A 20,591-nucleotide genomic window follows, 5' to 3' on the forward strand; every position below is an offset into this window, starting at 1 on the left:
AGAATTCAAACTGCTCTTTACGTTAAGTTAAAGGAAAAACTATGATATCTCGAATTATATCAAGGCAATGACGATAACTTCAGTTTGTTTGATTATAAGATTGTCAAGTATTATTTCTGAACATATAGCAATTGAGCAGAGATACAGGAATATCAACTGAAGACATCTTACAGAACAGCATATAGGCGGTAGTTTTAGTATGTTTAAGCAGCAAAACTTGTTCCTTGACTGTCATTTGGACGGTGTGCGTAGCTTAAGTTAGCCCTCTAACAATTTGAATATAAATGAATGCGATTGCCTTTTTGGAGGCCCATTTTGCCTCTGGTAATGCTGAGAGTTATAAGATGGAGACGAAGGCTCAAATGATTACATCTTTGAAAAAATCGATTTTGCTGCCAAAGCTGCCATTTTAAGTCAGGATCATAATGCAGAAACGAGCGGGACCGATGACAGCAATACTCAAAAAGTCGATTCGATTTATGCACTGACTGCCACCACGACAGTGGCATGGTAGTCAAGGGGTGACTAAGGAGGGTGCAAGCACTTTCCAACTGTTGGAAGTTACGCTTTCAGTACCAGGGACAGTATATGTGTAAAGGCCAAAGCTCACTCTGATTGTAGCGTGTGTTCAATAACAATCGTTGCGGACGCACCGCCTTTTCTTTCAAAATTAGGGTAATCTTGTTGAATTTTGAACAATCTGCCGCTACGGACGTCGCATTTGTTGCCTACAAATCTAGACCCGGTTAGCAGCTTGAACTATGCTATTTGCAATAGAGGACAGCGACGACGTCGTCCGTTATAGACGGAACTCTTTTTATCGTCGTTGTTGCTTTAAGCCTTATTATCTTTAGCTATTCAGCCCAGTCCTAAAACGGCTGAGTGTCTGTTGTCAGGTCAGTTTGCTTTAGTCTCTCGCCGATCCGTTGGCAGAACCGGCACTTCTTCATTGTATATTCGACCGAATACGATAGCTATGGTGTGTCTAAAGGAAAATAGCGAACGCAACAAGCACGCGACTAGCCAATAACGGTTGACTAGTAGTAAACAAAATAGTTGCTATGTATCCGCGTAGAATTCAGTGACATATAAGGCAGTATGCTATATCGTTCAGATGCCGAAATAGTGTGGGCGGTAACTCATACTCACCTCACTATGCGCAAGAATATTGAGGACTAAAAGCCTCTTGTACGTTTACCAGACACACTGTGCCGCTTTTCGTGAAGTTGATAGACTTACACAGCGTCATTTAGAAAAATGGTTATATAATACAAAGTCAAATGTTAGGGCACATCTACAAAATGTGTTTGCTTAGCAGGTCCGATCAATGAATAGTTTGCGCTCTTTGAGATTCATATAATAGTTAGAAAACGAATTCTATATCTTATTTTAATAGCTATTTCCGTTTTGCTTTGGAAAGCTTGTAGCAGGTGCAATTATTAGTACATGGGTCGGAGTGACTAGGGACTCATTTTAGCGACACATTCAAGCAAGTGAATAAACATTTTAATAAAATAAACATTACTGTTATTTCGCACAGACATACATTCTTTATCGTATGCCATGATAGAATTCTTAGATGTATGGTGGGCTCTTATATTCTGCCAACCAAGTCGAAGGATCAGGATACTTAACAATACAAGATTTTGATTTAACCATACACATGTGTTTTTAGCGTGCGGAATAGCAAATCATTCAATTAAGCAATTATTTTTAAAACGTGTTTCGTATGTCGTCACCAAAGATATCCAGCAATATTTTCACAAACAACTCTTTATAGGACACTTAGTTCCTTTGTTTTCTACCTCAGTAGCCTTAGAACTTTCCACGGCGTTATGATTTAAGCTTAGATACTAAGAAGGGTTTGCGCTAATATTTGGTGATTACAGCAATATTTATTATATATCTATTAAATCTCTAGCAGATTTGTTGAAAATTACATTTTCTGACATGTGTAAAGGATATTTTTTGTAAAAAACTTTCAAACTATTTTTGCTAAGATCGGCAAAGTCGATCCTCGTTCAACCCTCTCAAGAATAAATACTCTAGCGCTGATTTGTTTCGCTGAAACCAAATTTCGCTGACATATTTTGTTAGATTAATGAAAGCTTTAATGACTGTATGAAGATAGAAGAATTGAATTTGAAAGGACGCTGCAATTCAGCACGCAGAACTCTTCAGCATTTCATCATATTAACTCAACACGCAAGCCTATACTAGTGTCCATTGAATCCTGATTCTTAACATCTTTAACTTCATAAAATTATATCTGAGCTACCAAAAGCGCGCTACTCATATAGGATTTAAATACTAATTAGAAGTAATTGTCTCTCGGGGCGCCAGTACTTATAGTGAGCGCTGCTTTTTGCTTTTTATGCTAATTTTATTGCTACTGTCTTTTATTGCAACTTTCATTGACAATTAGCACTGGTTCTTTAACTGTTTATCAAATTTACGCTTGTCTAAAAAGGTATTTTGATACCTTATGATATATTGATAAAAGAAGATGTTAATGCTATGACTGTTGGAGTTAAAAAAAAATCGCCAAAATTCGTAGGTGAATGCCGGCTTCATCAGTTGTACTTTATTTAGAAATAAGCAGTTTTGTGAAAACTGCACTAGTCTATATTCAACAGTGAGGAGTTATGTAGTTATTTTCAAATTGCCAATTTTTATTGATTCATTTTTTTAAATATACCTTCGTCAACTCAAAGCGCTTTATATATCAATTACTGTCATGACTGACGTTCTATGTTATATGATCACGACTGAATGTCAAAAAGTTTATGATGTATTGAAACGTGTGTTAATGCCTTCTTAAACCTATTTATTGCAAAATCATAGTCCATGAACATTTTTTGCAACACATAAATTGATCTTAATTTCTGTTAGCTCAGACACACAATCGTTTTTGAGCTTCCTTTTCTTACATTTATGCATTCGTCTAAACAATTTACGCCTTAATATAAGGAACTAGACCGACGCCCACCTTTATCGTAATTATTATTAATCGTTTCGTATCACTAGATTTACAGCAAATGGATCTACAGTCGCCCAAAAATCGTATCGTTTCATTGAGTTAAAGGCTCTTCTACTCTTTGATTCAAATATCGGTTAACGGTAAAACAAGTTTGATTAAATTTGTCAATACCAAACTTCTCCTGCTTCGCTATCGCAAGAACACTCCTTTATAGACTTTACAATAAGAGAAAATACGCCAACATAATCATCTTCGATCGCGATTTGTGCAGCGTATTTAAAGAGCTTCAATAGCAGTGAAATGTAACTAAGTATTTTGGATTAAGGGCTTTCGTTAGTTTTGTATGTATTATGCAATTTTTCTATCTCAGATAACATGAGTATTATGTATAAAATGCGAAAAACGTTAATCTCATATTTTGAAATGGTGTTATTTTATAATCGTACGATATTTTGTAATACATTATTTGCTTTTGGAATGCACTCGAGGCAAACTGCGGTAGGTCAGGGAAAGCACACAATTCAAGCGAAAACCATTTAAGAACTAAATTTGGTAAAGGATCTGCTACTCCAAGCATGGCACGTTGTCGTTCTAAAACAATTCAATGCAAATTTTGAACTCGAAAATGTTTTTCATGGAAAGCCCTGTATGAAGCGTATAGATCTGTGCTAAAACTTGGCCCATGTAAAAGTTAGCATTTGTGCTTAGTGTATGTAACAACACCATTGTTCACCTCAGACAAAGAAAAACTTGGATAAATTGGTACTACATAATTTGAGCGGGGATCAAATACGAAGAAGAAACCCTTTGCTTTCATGCCTTTCACGTGCATTCATTGACAAAAAATGATCTTTTATGATAATCGCACATAGTCACATTTGTGAGCAAATGTTCAACTGAACTAGCTTAGTGAAGATATTATTTGTTACTGTGTTATCCTCGCTCGTCCATTATGGTACAACTGTACTCTCAGCAATTAGAGGAGACGATGAGTAAACTATTTACCAAACAGTTCAGAATAGAACTGAAGAACTCCTATCGCACGACAACGCTCGATAGCAACCCGCAGGAACCATGGTCACAAAAATGCAACAGTTCTAATTTAAGACTCTTTGCCATCTACCATACATTACATCTACTGACTACCATTTTTTCATTATCTCGACAGCCTTTTAATAGGGCAGTTGTTCAACTCTCAACATAATGTCGAAATAGCTTTCGTGGTTTCTCGTACCTAGCATATAAACAGATAATCTATAATAATAATTTAGGCAGATAATCACAGGTAGTCATAGTGCATGTTTCAATTAAAATCAAATAATTATGCTTCTCAAAAAGTTCAAAAAGGTAAAGTTTTCTAATTCATATTTCATAATGATACTAGACAGTTTTCAAAATACGAACATTTAATTTTTTATAAAAACATCATTATTTTAGATCAAGTTTGGTGTGTTAGCGTATTCTATCCTGTGCTTTACACAAATATAAGGCCGACCCGATATATATACATCTTTCTCGTACATTTTTGTAAGACGACATACTTAACTTATATCTTTATACAACTCAATTTCTATAAAACGCGGAGGTGTTATTTTGAACGAGAAGCACGATTGTGCTACCTACGGATATGTATGTGCGCTTCTAACAAAACCTTGTTACGTTTGCTTATTACCTCTCACGCAGTTAACAGAATTCACGAAGTATACGCGCAAGTTTTATATGGCTCCTTTAATGATGCGCGTACCAGCGTCCATTGCTAATAAATTCATTTCAGCGACCCAGTCGATTATTGTGTCTTTTAACGTATGCTAGCTTTTTGTCAAAATCATTTAATCAGCAAAACAACTTTCGTATACGTGCCACCCTGCGCTTTCAAAAATCTATAATTCTGCTAATTTTTTCCTTATTTAGTTTCAATTCAAATATAACAGATTAGGATCTTGATGGACGATTATATAAATAAGGTATGATAATAATGTTAACACTTGTTGTTATTGCTAACTTACGACAATAGCGTTTGTTTAAAAAAAAAATCATTATTTTTTTTTTCAAAAACGTCTTATATTTTTCAGATCTACTTTTTTCGTGCGAAGTTAACGAGTAGTGAGAGAAGAATATGTATTTGATAATTTCGAATCTCATTCTCTTTATTTCCATTTTTATTATCAATCATTATTTCATTCTATTTTTTTCAACATTATCTCATTCTCGCCAATTACGCAACACAAACTAACTTGGTTTGCCTATAATTTTATCATATAATACACTATTTTCAAGCTATTGTAAACTCAACAGTCAAGTAACCATGTACCTATAAGCACCGTCATTAGCGAAATTTTTCCTCTTCCAAGTGACTTTACCGGATTTAACTCAATCGCTAGTGCCGTATGGTATTTGTCCACAGTGACGGCCAGCATTCGGAATGCTTCAGAGTAAGGGATATGAATACTAATTCTGTGACTGCGATTTTACTTTTTGTTCACTCTATCAATGTGTTTCATCTGGAACTTTACTTCTCTATGGAGTACGCAATGGCATCTTTCTAGTGTATTTGTGTGCATTATACCGCCGTGCTCGCCTCGTTACATAAAAGCAAATTTCGCCATACCCATGACAACGGATCGTTTTGGGATATGTCAATAGTCATGTCTCGTGGAACCTTTAGCTTTCTTTTGTTCGCAACCTCCTTTCGTCCAACCTCTTCTCACACTGAATCCGGCCAGGATTATTCACAGAAATGTATTTAGAGGTTGAACAACAGGCCAATACTCATTATTAAGGATGAGGATCACTAAAATAACATATGCGTTTAAGCATCCAAGGTGTGACATCCGCTTTGGTACGCAGATTGACTGAAACGTTTTTGATTGATGTAATGACAATATTACAGGCAACTTTCAACATACGGAGTGGACCTCCATCTAAAAGAGCTACTAATACGCCCGCCACAAGCCTGCTGGCTAGCCTATTAAACAGATAATAGGATAAATTAACGTCTTGGCTCTCAAACACCCAAGAGAGCTTGAAACTGAAACATTTTCTGTCCTTCTTCCTTCACATGACACGTATAAGCATCCCTTTTCCTCACTCTAATAAAAAAAACTTTGCTGACTCGTAACTGGCAGCGGAACTCGAACTTTTTTGTTATCTGAGGAGTGGTTACTTACACCATACATTCGATAACAGCCAAACGTACCTTCAAGCGGCGTGTTTATTGGTACCAAACGCTCTTTTGTTCAGGTTCGAAAATAAAAAGCATTTTTTGGTAATAAGTTTCCTTCTTGCTTCTTTTTTTTAAAAACAGAAATTTTCAATAATAGCGCAGAATCAAGCGAACCCGTCGATATCGTGCAGTCCGTATAGTATTTACATATAAGATATCTTCGTTTAAACTAATCAGAAACACAACATCTTGCCCGAACTATAACAAGAAATCAATTCTCATTACGTATTTCTCTTCACTCTCTACGATCTCTCCACCTCTCAACAATTTTTTCATTTCGTACTATTAGAAATCGCAAGTGTAGAATCGAAGGATTTGTCAGACGTGTTTTGAAGAGTCGTTGAGATTGACTGGCACGTGTTTAGTAGTCACTGATTAGAAAAAATAGTGATATGTTGGCGCGAGGTCTGGAAAATATTGTGGGTGCAAAAAAGCCTCCCACTGAAGCTCTTTCAGAATGGTTTTAATTATCTTTAAAATGTGCTGCCTGGCATCATCATAAGGAAATATGCATTGGTCTTATCTGTCAGATCTTTTATATACTGTAGTCTCGTTTAATATGTGCAAGTAAGCCATATATAGATCCTTGTGGGTGGCCGTGTTTTTCCAAGCATTCCCTGATGTATGAAACCGTTTCAACCCTACGAAACACAGGTCATGTTTTTTGAACTTCGAGCTTAGGTGTATTTACTGGAGCCAGCCATTCTTTTCACTATTTCATATTAACGTCAAGATATCATCCCCTGTTACCCGTAATAATTCTGTACACAGAGATAATCGTTGCGGCTGCATATTGCCCGGGGCCAAACAAAGTGTTAGTCAAGTCTTCGTAGCCCATTTGTTCAGTCAATGCACGAGTTGTTTGAGGACCATCTTTATCCAAAGATATTTTCAGTCGGGCTTCATCAACCTCGGGTGAGGAGTCTGTCCTCCACGTCCAAAACTATTGTTGGATTGAGCGAAATTTAGACAGGTCGTCTCAATTTTGAAGTCCTCACCGTTCACAGCACAAATATCTCACGCCGCTTTAGAAGCTTTTTGATCCTGACAAACAAAAAAAAGTGTCAAAAATGCACTTTTCCACTTGGACGAGCGTGTTTAAATAGAATATGAAGGTAATTAAGCAGTAAAGAGGAAAAAATGTTTTTCCTATAGTGAACTAAATCGAATAAAGGATTGCTAGAGTGGACTTATTTAAATACCTAAGATATGATCATAACGTATGGTTAAAATGCTGGTTACCGGAAGACTAGAAAAAAATATCGTTAAAATAAGGAAATATTACTCCCTACTGGGTACACGTATGGTTAAAAAGATATGGTTATACTGGTGCACACTAGACATCAACATAAAAGTAGTGCTGTAATACAAAGTAGGTGGCTGTAGAAAAAGACAACTCCCCAGTAAACTAGTTTTAAGAGTTTTGTCTCACCGTTATTTCTTTTGAAGTAACTGTTTTAGATATTATGGTGTGCCTATCTTGAAATTGTTAAGGCGGTGATAGATTTAGAAAGCTCGATTAGAAACTCGAACGCTTCTGCATTAACTATATCGTTGCCATAATGGGTGAAGGCAAGGCATTTTTGACCTGAAAAATGTCTGAAAAACATTTTTTAATAGCTACAATATTAACTTCCTTTACCCAGCTCGAACGTATAAATATTATCCAGTTCGATTTTATTTAAAAACCCTGTGAATACATTAATTTCCAAAAAATTATCAGGAGGTGCTTACTGGGCACAAAGCCTGTAACTATTATATGGATGACAACCTGGCTTAGTACAATAATTATGAAAGATAATTTCGCAAGCCTTGAAAAGAACAGAGATAAGGGTATATCAGAAAGCACTTTTACAGACGAAAGCCGCTCTTCTAGGCAGTGTCATTGACGACCACGAGAAAACCGCAAAGGGTAACTTGTTAAAGAGGTCAAGGAAACAGGTTAATTGAACGTCCTACTAATTAAAAAGCATTAAGAAAAATAAAGATAAAATTTTAATGTGAAATTTGATAAATTTCAAAGCTAATATAAAATATCTACGCTTCTAAATGTAGAATTCTATCAATTTTTCAAGGCCCTTTGGTTAGAGATAGTTTTAATATCAAAAACTTATAAGCATAATGGGTTTAAGTGAAGAGCTTGTTTGACTTAAAAAAAAAAAAAAGGCTTTTTAGGAACCAGCACGAAGGAGTATGTAAAGTGTCTTTCTACGACGCTTCATTTTTCACTCTCTTCCGTCCTCGCGACAGAAAAGCGAGATACTCAAACATAAAATCGAAACGATTAGATTATATTCGATAGTAAGAATCTGCTGCTCGCGAAATATTTAGCGAATTTAGCAATAGATTCTAGGTTCACGTTATAGTCTAGATCCGAATCCCGGCATAGACACACCTTGTTTCATGTTGAGAAACAGCCAGCCGCCTAATGGAATGTCTAACGGCGATGCCAAACGTAAAACTTGAAACACGAAAAATTTAATAATGGAAATTTGGTAGGTATATTTTAGTGTTGCTTTTCACCTTTTTCCGAGGAACATCATAAAAAATGAAAAAAATATGTATTTCTTGTTGCCGCTGGCAGGTGGTTGCCGAGACAATTGAACCTACAAAGTAACGAAATCCGCGCAAACAGGCACACAGAATGCAGTCCTAAGCGTGGGCGAATCGTGGCGGGCAGTTTGTCACGACAGTTATAAGGTTATCTGACGGCCAATTTTTTCTTCTGAATTAAAAACTTATCGAATCGATGGTACTGTTATTAATCATGACACGGCTTTGGAAGAATCTGAAAAACATTTTTATGCGCCAAAGCAGAGTATCCATAGAAGGTCAAGATTCAATTTAATCTGCAATTCGTCCAAAATGTAAATCCGTTATATTTTTTTTTGTATTACAACAAAATTTCAGTAACGATATTTATATTAAGCTTTACTAACTGTTACAACGAAAAATTATACGTTACTTTGAAGAAAGATTCTCTAAAAATGACTTACGAGTGATCTCAGTTCTGAATTGAATAATCGCAGCAAATGCTATAAATAACCACACGCGTTTCTCTGGGAATGTCCGTGCCAATACATACGAAACACTTTATCTAACTATTTGCTTTTTTTTGGTTAGGTCGGTTAAAAAGTAATTTTCGATTTCCTAAAATGGTACCTTATTTGCGTCTATATACATTCAAGAGCGTCTTCTCTTTTTCATACACTTGTCGAATTTCGGTTTACTAAGACTCTAAAGACGAATGTTCCTGGTGAAAAAATTTACTCATTTTATTATACCTTGTGCCGAAGTCAAAGAGCTAGCGAAGCAACGAAGTCATGTATGGTGCACAATTCGTGTCTGAAAAGCGTGTTTGCTAAGTTCAACGTTGGCATTTTGGGCCTAAAACATACGCTTTGCATACAAATTAAGTGTAAACGGTATTGAACTGGCCTAACTGCGTAGTTAACACCCTAAATAGTTTCTGGCGACAAAGAGTAAACGAAGTAATGTTTTCAAATTTACAGACAATCTATTCTTGGAAGTTTAAAGTTTAGTTTAAGTCAGTGAAAAAGATTGCACGTAATTGGGAGCGGACTTACACCTCTCTAAAGCGAGACCAGATAATGATGACCGTGTGAAGGTGACCGAAAGTATCGTTTGTTGTTAAACCACTCATAACGTATTTTTCATAATCTTGTTTCCAGATATCGCGTCTAACATCGAATATGAATTTTTGTAATTTACACCGACGATGATGTGACTTGAACGGCCAAGCTGGTAAAAAAAGAGGGGTTGGTGCTTCAAGTCCCGCCCACGACAATATTTTATGTGAATAAGAAAAGTTCACTTTTTTATAAACCAATATACAATATCTGCACAAAGTATTTATAATACATCCTGACTGCTACATTTACGTTAATGGACCAACTTTTCGTACTTTATTCGTTATTTTGTATCATACTATATTACAGATACATTTGCCAAAAATTAGGAAAGTTTCAGAAAAGTGCGGCTTAAGCAAGAACGTTCTATTGAGTGTTCAATGGTTTGAACGAACCTTTATATCAATCCACAAGTTCCTCGTTTTAAAACATTTCCCTGTGCTAGACGAAAATTATTGCCCTATCATAGCAAACGCGCGGGGTGTGCATTTGCATTTTCTAACAATGTTGGAGTTTTCTAGTTTCTTCATGAACTATGGAAAACATATATTTAATTGCTAATGACACTATATGCTTTTATTACCAAGTTATTTATATATACAGGATATTTACATAAATCTGCTTGTCCTTCGCTTCCCGTTGGTTCTCCGGTGTCTCACCTCTTATTTATTAATCATTATACTTCTGTTATTAAGCTTACTTAATTCTCCACTACCCAAAACGTTGTTTCTGCTATCAATGTAATTTCATTACTATTTTTGTAAAGAAAATCACCCGTAGAAATAGTGCATACTTCCCAGTGGGCCCATCGCATATGCAAGTATCTACTGTTTTCCGCTTCATTAGTTGTTGTTCATCGTATTGGTACACAATACGTCTATAATTGAAAATGACATCTATAGCGTTAAGATTTTACGCTTTGTACTAATGAGCCTACGTCATCCGTGAATCTCTATGGGAATACCGCATTCGGCTTCGTTTACGCTTTAATTATAGTTTTTCTTTATGTAGATGTATTTCACAATGGCAATATACTATTAACATGTGCAGTCGCAATGCTGATCTCATGCTATATTCATTGTTCCTATACATAATTGACTTTAGAAAGTCGAATTCCCTAGTACAACCTGGCGTCACATTTTGAGAAAACTATTTGCAGAGCTGACACGATTGTTTAGTTGCTGCCACACCGGAATCTTATTCACTTTAGATCAAATTCCCTCATCTTGTATTTCACTCTCAATTCCCATCTCCTTGCTATTATCGTACTTAGTTCCTGAGCATCTTGTGTGATTACGAGACTGATTACACTATTGTTGTTGTTTGACTCTTGCTGTTATTAATTTTCTGCTGGGGCTTGTTATTAGTACATTGACTGACCTCCTTTAAATGACGCATGACGGCGCTGAGGTCAATGGGTATCACAGATATAAACAACGTTACATTTAGGTAGACTTCGGGTAACACGAGCGGTGCACACATAACACGTTTTGGAAATCATGTCTGAACTTCGCTTACCATCGAACTGAATATTCAGCGTTTATACGTAGTCGTCAATTGCCTATATAGTTGCTCTCTAACCCAACCATTTACCAAATCAACACAAATTGAGCTTTATTTCAGAACTCTATTGCTCAAGTCTTCTATTTGATAGATCTCACACAGGCATTCCCATAACCTCTGCGCTCTTTATCGAAAAAATATTTGTCTTTTTTCTGCTTACCCACTCGTATAGAAGGGAACTCAAGTGAATATTCTCACCGATTGCACCTAACGCTATCCTGGCCAGGTTCGTTTCATGGTTGCACCTTCTACACAAGTACTCTTACCAAAGCTCACCAGCTTTGAGCAGTTGTGATGATGTTGTATTTTTTAGGAGTCACCTTGACGGGTTTCGCATTTACTTAAATTACATTAGATTACATGACTTTTAGGGACGTGGCAGAGAGCTGTGTAATTACTATATCGAGTAAAATTAAAAACCTCGCGCACTAAATAATAACATCTTCTAGCAGATAAATTTACAGAGATGATCTGCTTAGTGTATAAGCTAATAATTTATTATAGCAATTGTTCGTGATTGTGTTGTCTGTACTGTGCAGTATTTCTGCTACCTTCCGTTGCCTTTACGTCTCTCCATTTAACTTTACAGGGTAATATACATAAAATCCTGCTAGGGGCATTTGCTGTTTTTGAGTCTTAGGATAGATGCCGCCTAGGATGAATTATTTAGGGATTACATTAATTCTGCCCCCTCAGCACATTCCAGAATACTTTATTCCTTTGATAATCCAAGGTCTGTCGTTGTCGATTGCTTTAAATTCTACCTAATTAGGTTTCACGGGCCGGCTTCACGGGTTCGCGCGTCGGCGTTCGCGACGACTACAAATAAATAACATTAACTTTTTTCAGTCAACTCATAAGGAGCACATCAGCCTGTCCTAATATCCTCTTTTCGTATATTTTCATAAAACGTTTCCCGCTAACGGTTTAGTTTTTACTAAATTTGAATGCTGTTTCAGAAATTCTGCTAAACTACCTCAAATGAGGCTGTACCAAGATTCAATAGACTGAAGAACATCATTGCGATAGGTTGGGGGCCTGTAACTTGTAGGCTGAGCTGTCGTCTGAAGAGCATGAGGTCGAGGAGGACTCCTAGGTGAGGACCTGTTGGTTCGGATCACCTGCCGGGTGTCCATGGTACCACCCCGGGTACTGCGACATATAGCCAGGCATCATAGTAGGAGCTTTATTACTCATTGGGGTAGGCATATCCCATGAGTTAGGCGGGGGTGTCAACGAGTGTGCCGGTGTATGGCCATCGCTGCTCCCTAGCCCGTGGTGGCTTCCAAGACCTCCTAAAGCGCTTCCAAGGGGTCCACCGAGAGAAGCCCCAAGAGGCCCATTCGGGTGATATGGGGTCGGAGGTGTTTGGGGTGATGGGGATGCATCGCTTGGAGGCGTGCCACTCGGAGGCATAGCACTTGTAGGAGTACCAGGTGTAGCAGGCGCACCGTTAGGGGTCACCGGCTGCGATAGGCCGAGAGCCGCTGCCGCTGCCTGAGGATTGTTTGCAGATGCTTTAAGCATTTTTTTACATTTCGACCTTCGGTTCTGAAACCAAATCTTTACCTGAAATTGGCAAAAGCGTTCCACAGTTAGAACAATCATAACCAACGTTTATAAAGGTAGTTCCTGACTATTATTGAGGAAACTTTTATCAGTTAGATTTTATAGCACCCAGAAACATCGTATCCATAAACGATGTCACTTGGTAGATGTATCCAAAAATCATGAAAAGCTATCCAGTAAAGCATGTGAACACGCACTTAAATTTAGCAACTCTGAACGTTTCATACTAAGAATTGTATCTATCATAAATAATACATAATATATTCTAAACCTGTAACATTGAATACCTTTACAAACCATTTGCTTTGTACGGAATAACTTATATAATAAATAAAACAAAAGTATCATAGTTGACTCATTAAACAAGGATGTGTGCAGACTACCTTTTCAAACTTGAATAATGTGCGAGGTGGGTTTGCTTGGTAGTATTTTCCTGTTGAACCTATTGTGCAGTGTCGAAGTGCACGTGAGAAGGATGCAAGGCGAGCGTGTGCACCCTCATCGTCACTTCTGCAGCCGTGCCCATTCGAGTGTGCCTATCTGCACAGTTGCTATTGCGTGATAAAATTGTGATGCCCCCCAATGTATGAGTTTGCCGGTATAATTTTTCGATTAGCATACAAAGTACACATACATGTACACGTTTGGACTTCATGGACAGTGTATGGGTTAGCAGCTAGCCGATATTACTATTCAGATCAGAAAGAGCAGAACGACAATGTTTAGTTCCTAGTCTTAGGCTGGCTATCAGGCTACCACCAAACCTCGGCCGATTTAAGCTCGGTATTACATAGCTACCTAAGGACCTCATTTTACCGTTTCGAGGGCAGTTGTTTATGTATCTCAATGGGAGCTGCGGACCATTCACTATCAAATTCTCATTCTACGTCTGTGATGATGTCCGACTGCCTATTGTAAGGGCCAACAATACCAACAAAAAAGAACACGATTCCTATATTTGGCGAACATCATTCGAACGATTGAATCTGCTTCATCGAGAAGCTTTTACTGAGCTTACCTCCGGAATGTGTCACGTTTCAAATGTTCCTCTACGCGTATTTGATTAGTTCACAGTTCACTCTGCTGTGGGAAACCAATAAATTGATTCCCCAGATTAATCAACCTTTGTGGACACGATGTGGCAACAACACAAGATTTTGTGCAGTAACATCCACTGACATTATTCGAACACTTGTTTTATCGGCTACAGTGTATATTTTAACTCACTATTAAATTTAGTTGTATTAGTGATCAACTATTATTCCGATAGTGTAAGGACAACGTGGTCAACTATAAAGGATGTTGAAAACGAGATGTTTTCAAAATCATTTTTTGTGAAATGTTTTGGTTGCCTTTTACTGCGAATGGAAACAAAACATTTTGAAACAAATAAATAGCGAGGAAAAGTTAAGAAAAAGGACTCTTTAAAACAAAGCAAATCTTCGTTGAAATTCTGCAACCTGCTCATTAAGGAATGGAATAACGTTAACGAGTTAACGCCATCTGACACTATTTTTTACAGGTTTATAAAAAAAAATAGAGCGACTTCTTATCGTTTACGCTTGATAAATAAAGCATGGACATTTATGTCATCTTCTGAATGATTTATCCCTTTTTAGCTAAAAAAAGATAGAGCTCTATTTAAATATAAAACTCCATAATCTGAATCTACAGAAAACGAAAGAAAAAATACCCACGAAAAGTGAGCGCGTCCGAAAACGCCAAACCTTATTTAATTTCGCAGAGAACTGCAACATCTCATGAACGCCTTTTTTTTTGCAGTTTTGGAATGGGAGTTACTAGTGTTTAAGGAAAACATCTTCATTAGCACACAACACTCTCAGCGCACCAGCGTGAGAACGATTTCGTTTACAAGATAAATAGTTTGCTTAACACATTTTAGGTCAGGTCAATCAAGAGGTATCTATCAAATATCAATAGTTGGAAGATAATTACTCGTTACGAAGTATATTTAAACAATCTGCACGAAATTTCTACTCGATTTTGTTCCATAGTTGAACAAGTCAACGTTAAAGTTTATATAGTAGGCTATTATTCTATCTGTTTAGACACTTCCCAAACGTGAACAGAGCTAGAATTAAATATATTTTAAAAAGGATATATCATTTCGAGTTACTTAAACACTTAAACAGATCACAAAATTCCATATATATATTTATATGTTTTCAAATATTCATTATCAGTAAACTTTTTTTTATTTCGCAGAATGGCTATATCTCCCGTAGCGGGGCTTGAACCAGCAATCCTTGGTCTCTTCAGCCCTTCGCCTGCTTAATATGTTTCATGTTAAAACAAGCTAACGAAAGCAACCGTTGGGTCAAGATGACGTTTGCATGCACATCTGCTGTGTGCTATATCAGTTCTCATGACCACGCTTGTTGCTGTTTCATTATATTATCTAAGGTATGAAGGATCCTAACGTCAATTTTGGGACCGGTTTTTATGTTGGGTCGCCTACTATCACCGTCAGCAAGTAGATGGGATACGATTCGTCGCTAGACGGAAAATGTAGCACATCGTCCATCTGGTTCTACAATGCCAACGACCAGGGACGCAGTACAGATATAAATATCTATGTGTCGTACTCCACCTCAGTTTTAAACTGGTAATCTTAGAGAGTTATTGTGCACAGCGAATGAGCCAGCGGAGCACCTGCTTACTACACGTTCGTCTGGAGGCAGTGTTTCAGTATTTTGATCAAGTGCCTCAAGAAGACGACAAAAGAGCAAATCAACACACGTACTTTCTAGACGCACTGCCGGCTCTGTGTGGTAGACAAATTAGCATCATAAGAATAACATCATAAAGAAAAGTTTGCAGGAAAAATAGCAGTACAGTAAATTTCGTAATCGATTTCAGCTCCTATAACCACAATAAGACTAAATTCAGTCTCGAATCACCGTATTTAACGTTTCCAGACTTCAAGGTGAACCATAACATAGGGGAAAAACGTTAAAAAAAACTCTGAATCGCCTGAGATTTGGGCTGCTGTTCGGAAAAAGCTAAAAACACTTATTCCAATACGACTGATCGACTTTAATACTACTTCTATAGACAAAATTGTATCAATTGTTCGTTAGGCTTGCATTTGCGCTGGTTGTGACCGTTCTTTTCCATCGTACTAGGCTACTGATTAGGCAAGACCCCAATGCGTAATCTTTTAAAGAGCATAGGCTTCAAAGACACACTATTTATTAGGGTTATTCTTGTAGTAGAAAATGTTTTTGATTTGGCATATTCTAATCAGAGTAGGGCAACGTGATATTGCTCCGTATATAACGTAAATAGCGACGTCCATAAGACCTGCAATCCCGTTTTAGAGAATTGTGTCCAGGCGATTGGAATATTTCTGTTACACGAAAATATTTCAGATCAAACAATTTAGAAACTAACGTACATTTGTTGTCAGAGCTTTGTGCAAACTCTTATTACCGACTATATAGAAGTTGCTGTAAAGTTGCTGTTTTAATGTCAGTTACTTTGCCTTAGTGGAGATCAATACTTACTCGAAAACTTTATTCAAGCTTATCGAGTTCCAGAGGTCATGACCAGATTGCCGGTATAGTTCTGTGTTCGATTAAGTGTCCACCTTGTTTTAACTGGTTTCGGTTGTTCATATCAAAGACACTATAATCAACCTTTTGCGTTCAGAACATAAAAACGTTCTTCAATAATTTTCCTAATGTACGATTTTCGAGTTGATTTCATGAGTGAAAAACCGAAAAATAGACCTCTGGATCCTCGGAATAGAAGACCGACACGTGTTCTGCTTGTTTCAGTTCTTCGTATTAATTACGACCACGATACAAGCCGACTGGCCATTTTGCATGATATATGGGCGACGGTTGATTTTTTTTACGTGATTCTTTAGATTCATCATCGAAGCACTTGGCAATTGAAACCACAATAAACCTTTTGTCGTAGCTTACTTTTCCCCCGGTTTGTGAAAACATTCGTCTTTTTAAGCGGGCAAATTAGTCAGCTCATTATCGAATGAGTTCACTTTTCACTCTTGAACGTTTTGCCTTGTACTAATATTCTTATTGGCCTGCTAAGGACGTAATAAATTATACATTAGTATTTATATTTACATTTTCTTGAAGATACATTGGTCTACCATTGTTTTGAGCGACATTTTAGGTCACATTATCTATTACGAAACATCAAATCGCCCCAAGGCACCTATTGATGAATTAAGATCACTGTATCTGGTGATACAGCTATTCTACAGCTGCTTTAAAGGTTTCCCGCAATGAAGTACGGGTGGTAATACCTTTACGACTTCGGTGTGGTTTGTCGACCCTAAGCGTGAGTTCAACTAGCGCTTCGTTTTATGTTGGCTGGAGTTAATTGCCCACAATCGGCTGCTAAACGGCCTCTTAGGATGGGTAGTAGTCTATTAATGATGCTATCATTGCTGCCAATTCTTTGCTATGGTATGTCAATCTGGTTAAATGAACGCTTATATGCTGAACAATCGAGCTGTTGACGAAAAATAAAATGGGATCCACCCCCTGCCACTCAAGCCTCAGGCGAACATCGCGCGATACAATGAGAGCATACGGAGGCCATACAACAGAAGATATCACGACAACACAGCCTATCGAACCATCATCCTATTATTTATAGCTACCCACATGGAAAACACATAACCCGTTCAGTTTTTGTAAAGTATTGTATGTGTAAGAATAGAAGAGAAACGTATACTAGCGATATTACTTTCACAATATATGCAATGTGAGATGTATATCTTTATATTACCATTCTACCGTTGAATTGCAATATCATGCTCTTTTTTGTTGTAAAAAGGTTTTGTGTTGCACGTTTTATGTTCGTATATAATTAACTTATACATGATTTTTCAGTCAAGTCAGTTTCAGGCAAGCAGAAGGTCCATAGTCGGATTTTTCGGTTCACTACACAAAAGTTATTCTTATAATACCGATCAGCAACCCGACCAATATCATTTGAGTGAATCAATTAGAAACAATCCTCTAGTAGGCGTTGAGAGGTTTTAATTCTCAAAACAGCGGCCCGTTTCTTAAAACGACTAACTGCTATGAACAATAATTCCAAAATATCACACAGTTTTAACAGTGCCCATTTAAGAGTACAAACAGGACAACCAAGTAGAAGCGGTCAATATGAGTTGAATTTATCCGCCAGAAGAAAGGTCACTTAGGTTATTGAGGCAAAAAAACCTGTACAAATTTAATTAACCTTATTTAAACTAGAAGAAGTAAGCTATAATGATTGAATCTTATTTTTGCAGTTAAGAAGCTTCAACATTCGCGTAAACTGTGATGTGTATGCTCGTTGTGAATAGTTGTATAGTATACTGGGCCTCAAGCTCATACTGTATTTTTCAGACATTAGGTATACAAGATGTCTCCTTTTAACTCTATTATATTATTTGGTGATGACACTTTAAATGAAGGAATGAGGAATGAAGGAAAAAGCAAATGCCCAGCTTGGTTACTTTGTGTAGTTTTCAGATAATTGGATCAGAGGCTTTGGTAAAAAATACTATTATGTCTTTGTTTTTTTTCTTATAGAGGACCGATCGCTTAGTTGTAGTATTAATCCAAAACTGATGATAAAGGATCCTTATCAGAAGTCATCGGATGAATTTACAAAAGACACTAGATGTGGAGAGTCTTATTATATTCCCACTGAAAGTATGAAAGGCGCGTTACAATTATACGCATTGAAGTGCGATATTGTTTCTTCACTTGTGATCTACATTTTAAAATAATACTTTCTTGTTTTACGCGTAAAACGTATAAAAAGTTCGTTTGGACTAGCATTTTCTATTTTGTCGTATTTTCTTTAATTGTGAAGCTTGTTTTTAGCTTAATGAACAGATTCAGTTAGTTCTCTTTGAGGAAAGAAAAACTATACGCTGTATCGACATCTAATTTTTAGCGGAAAAAGGTATTAAGAAACTTTACCATTGCGCTTTTTCTCAGCGTATTTATTATTGGGTTATCAAAATGAGTGGTTTTCACTATTATTAGGAGGTTACTGGACAGAAATTACTGAATCTCTATGTTTGGCTTGCTATTCCCCTCAAAACATTCTTAGTATACGGCTGCAATTGAACGCTTACAAATATGCATCCTCTTGTTATCGATTGCACTTAATAAAAAAAGTTGCACGCATATTTGTATCGAGTTTAAATAATCCGGTCAACGATGGGCAGCATACTACGTTTATGCTACAATGGTTCATGCAATATCAAATTTGTGACCATGTAGTCTTATAGTTAATTGAGGTACCTTAACCGAAAATTCCATAATGCTTTAAATATACAACTGAATATTTTGTTGTATGTCACCTATTTTCGAGCAGGCCTGTGTGCTCGAGCTCATAGATGAGAACACGAAAGGTCTTTGAAGAGTTTCATTGTTAGGAGTACTTCAGCCTAAGAGTTTAGTCTCTGCAAAACCAGTTAAGCCCTCGTTCTGCGAAACTTCCGTTTGGTCAGCCAAGGCAGAGGATTGTTGAGGCTTTTACGCATGTTAAGATGAGGGGGTGCGAAAGAGGAGTCAAGGCGAGAGGATATAAGGAACGGAGGAGGGCAAACGACGGGTCTCATCGGGTAGACTCGAGGACTTCCTTTGTGAAAAGAGTAGGGGACAAGACAGTAGGGAAGGGGTAAGAGGCAACGCAGGAAACGATGATGGGATAATTATGGCCTTTGTTCACATAGCGCTACGCGCCTACCTCGCCGGATAGGCACAGCATACACTCATGGTTCCTGCTTGGCCCAACCCTAAGGCAGACTTTAACCAGTAAGGGAGCGAGAATTCTGGGTAGTTAGAGCCGTTACATGAAAACGACGAATCATCATACGGGGGGGAGGGAGGGGTACATCGGTCAGATGTGATATTGAGTGGTGTAAAAGATGTGAGGAGAGTGCTCACTCAAAAAGTACTCTTGACAATGATTTGCCTATGGTCTTTGGGAAACGCGGTAATAGAGAATTGTAAAATGCCGAACACACAGATCGCACACTCATTCTGTGTGGGAGCCTTTAGAGCACTACAAAGTGCGGATAAGAACATTTTTTTTTTATCTTCTTTATATAGAGCTGGCTGACCAAGATTGGACACGTAAGCCACGTTTCTTTCAGTACGTATGTTATAAGTTTAAGGTTTAAATAAGCTTCATTCAAGCAAGAAGGCCTACGGCCTCATCAGTTTGAAAAGATAAAACTTAACCAAGAATCTTATGTAAGTAAGATAACTAGCATATCACAATAGCAATATGCGTTGACATAAAATTATTGCAGGTAATGCTTAGTACATCTTAATAAATCTTAGTAAAATATTTTTTGGTTTTCGATGCAATGAATATAAGTTGCTAAGGGGTTCTAAATGAATCTGTGTTGATAACTCGAGGAACTGACTACCTAGTTTCTACGATCAGTTGAGTGAGCTAGCAACGTCCTATGGTCAATCCTTATAAAATATCTATAATAACAGGCTGAAGGCGATGCAGGCCAGATGTAGTTTGGTTTGTGACAGATGCATACATCGATTTGTGCATCAGGCAACCGATTCGGAGCTTACATATACCTGTG

General features: G+C 37.3%; 1 protein-coding gene across 2 annotated transcripts in view; it reads right to left on the bottom strand.

Moving 5' to 3' along the window:
* Nucleotides 1-10,402: 10,402 nt before the first annotated feature.
* LOC111248923 (uncharacterized) overlaps nt 10,403-20,591 on the bottom strand; it is a 55,694-nt gene continuing 45,505 nt past the window's right edge. For both annotated transcript variants that reach the window (XM_086987077.1, XM_022802048.2), the window contains one exon: nt 10,403-12,985. In XM_086987077.1, coding sequence (XP_086843203.1) covers nt 12,509-12,985 — 477 coding nt within the window. In that variant the 3' untranslated portion in view covers nt 10,403-12,508. The remainder of the gene's footprint in view (nt 12,986-20,591) is intronic.

The sequence above is a fragment of the Varroa destructor genome, unplaced genomic scaffold (genome assembly GCF_002443255.2).
Source record: "Varroa destructor unplaced genomic scaffold, Vdes_3.0 BEIS01000004.1, whole genome shotgun sequence".
NCBI classification, from domain to species: Eukaryota; Metazoa; Arthropoda; class Arachnida; order Mesostigmata; family Varroidae; genus Varroa; species Varroa destructor.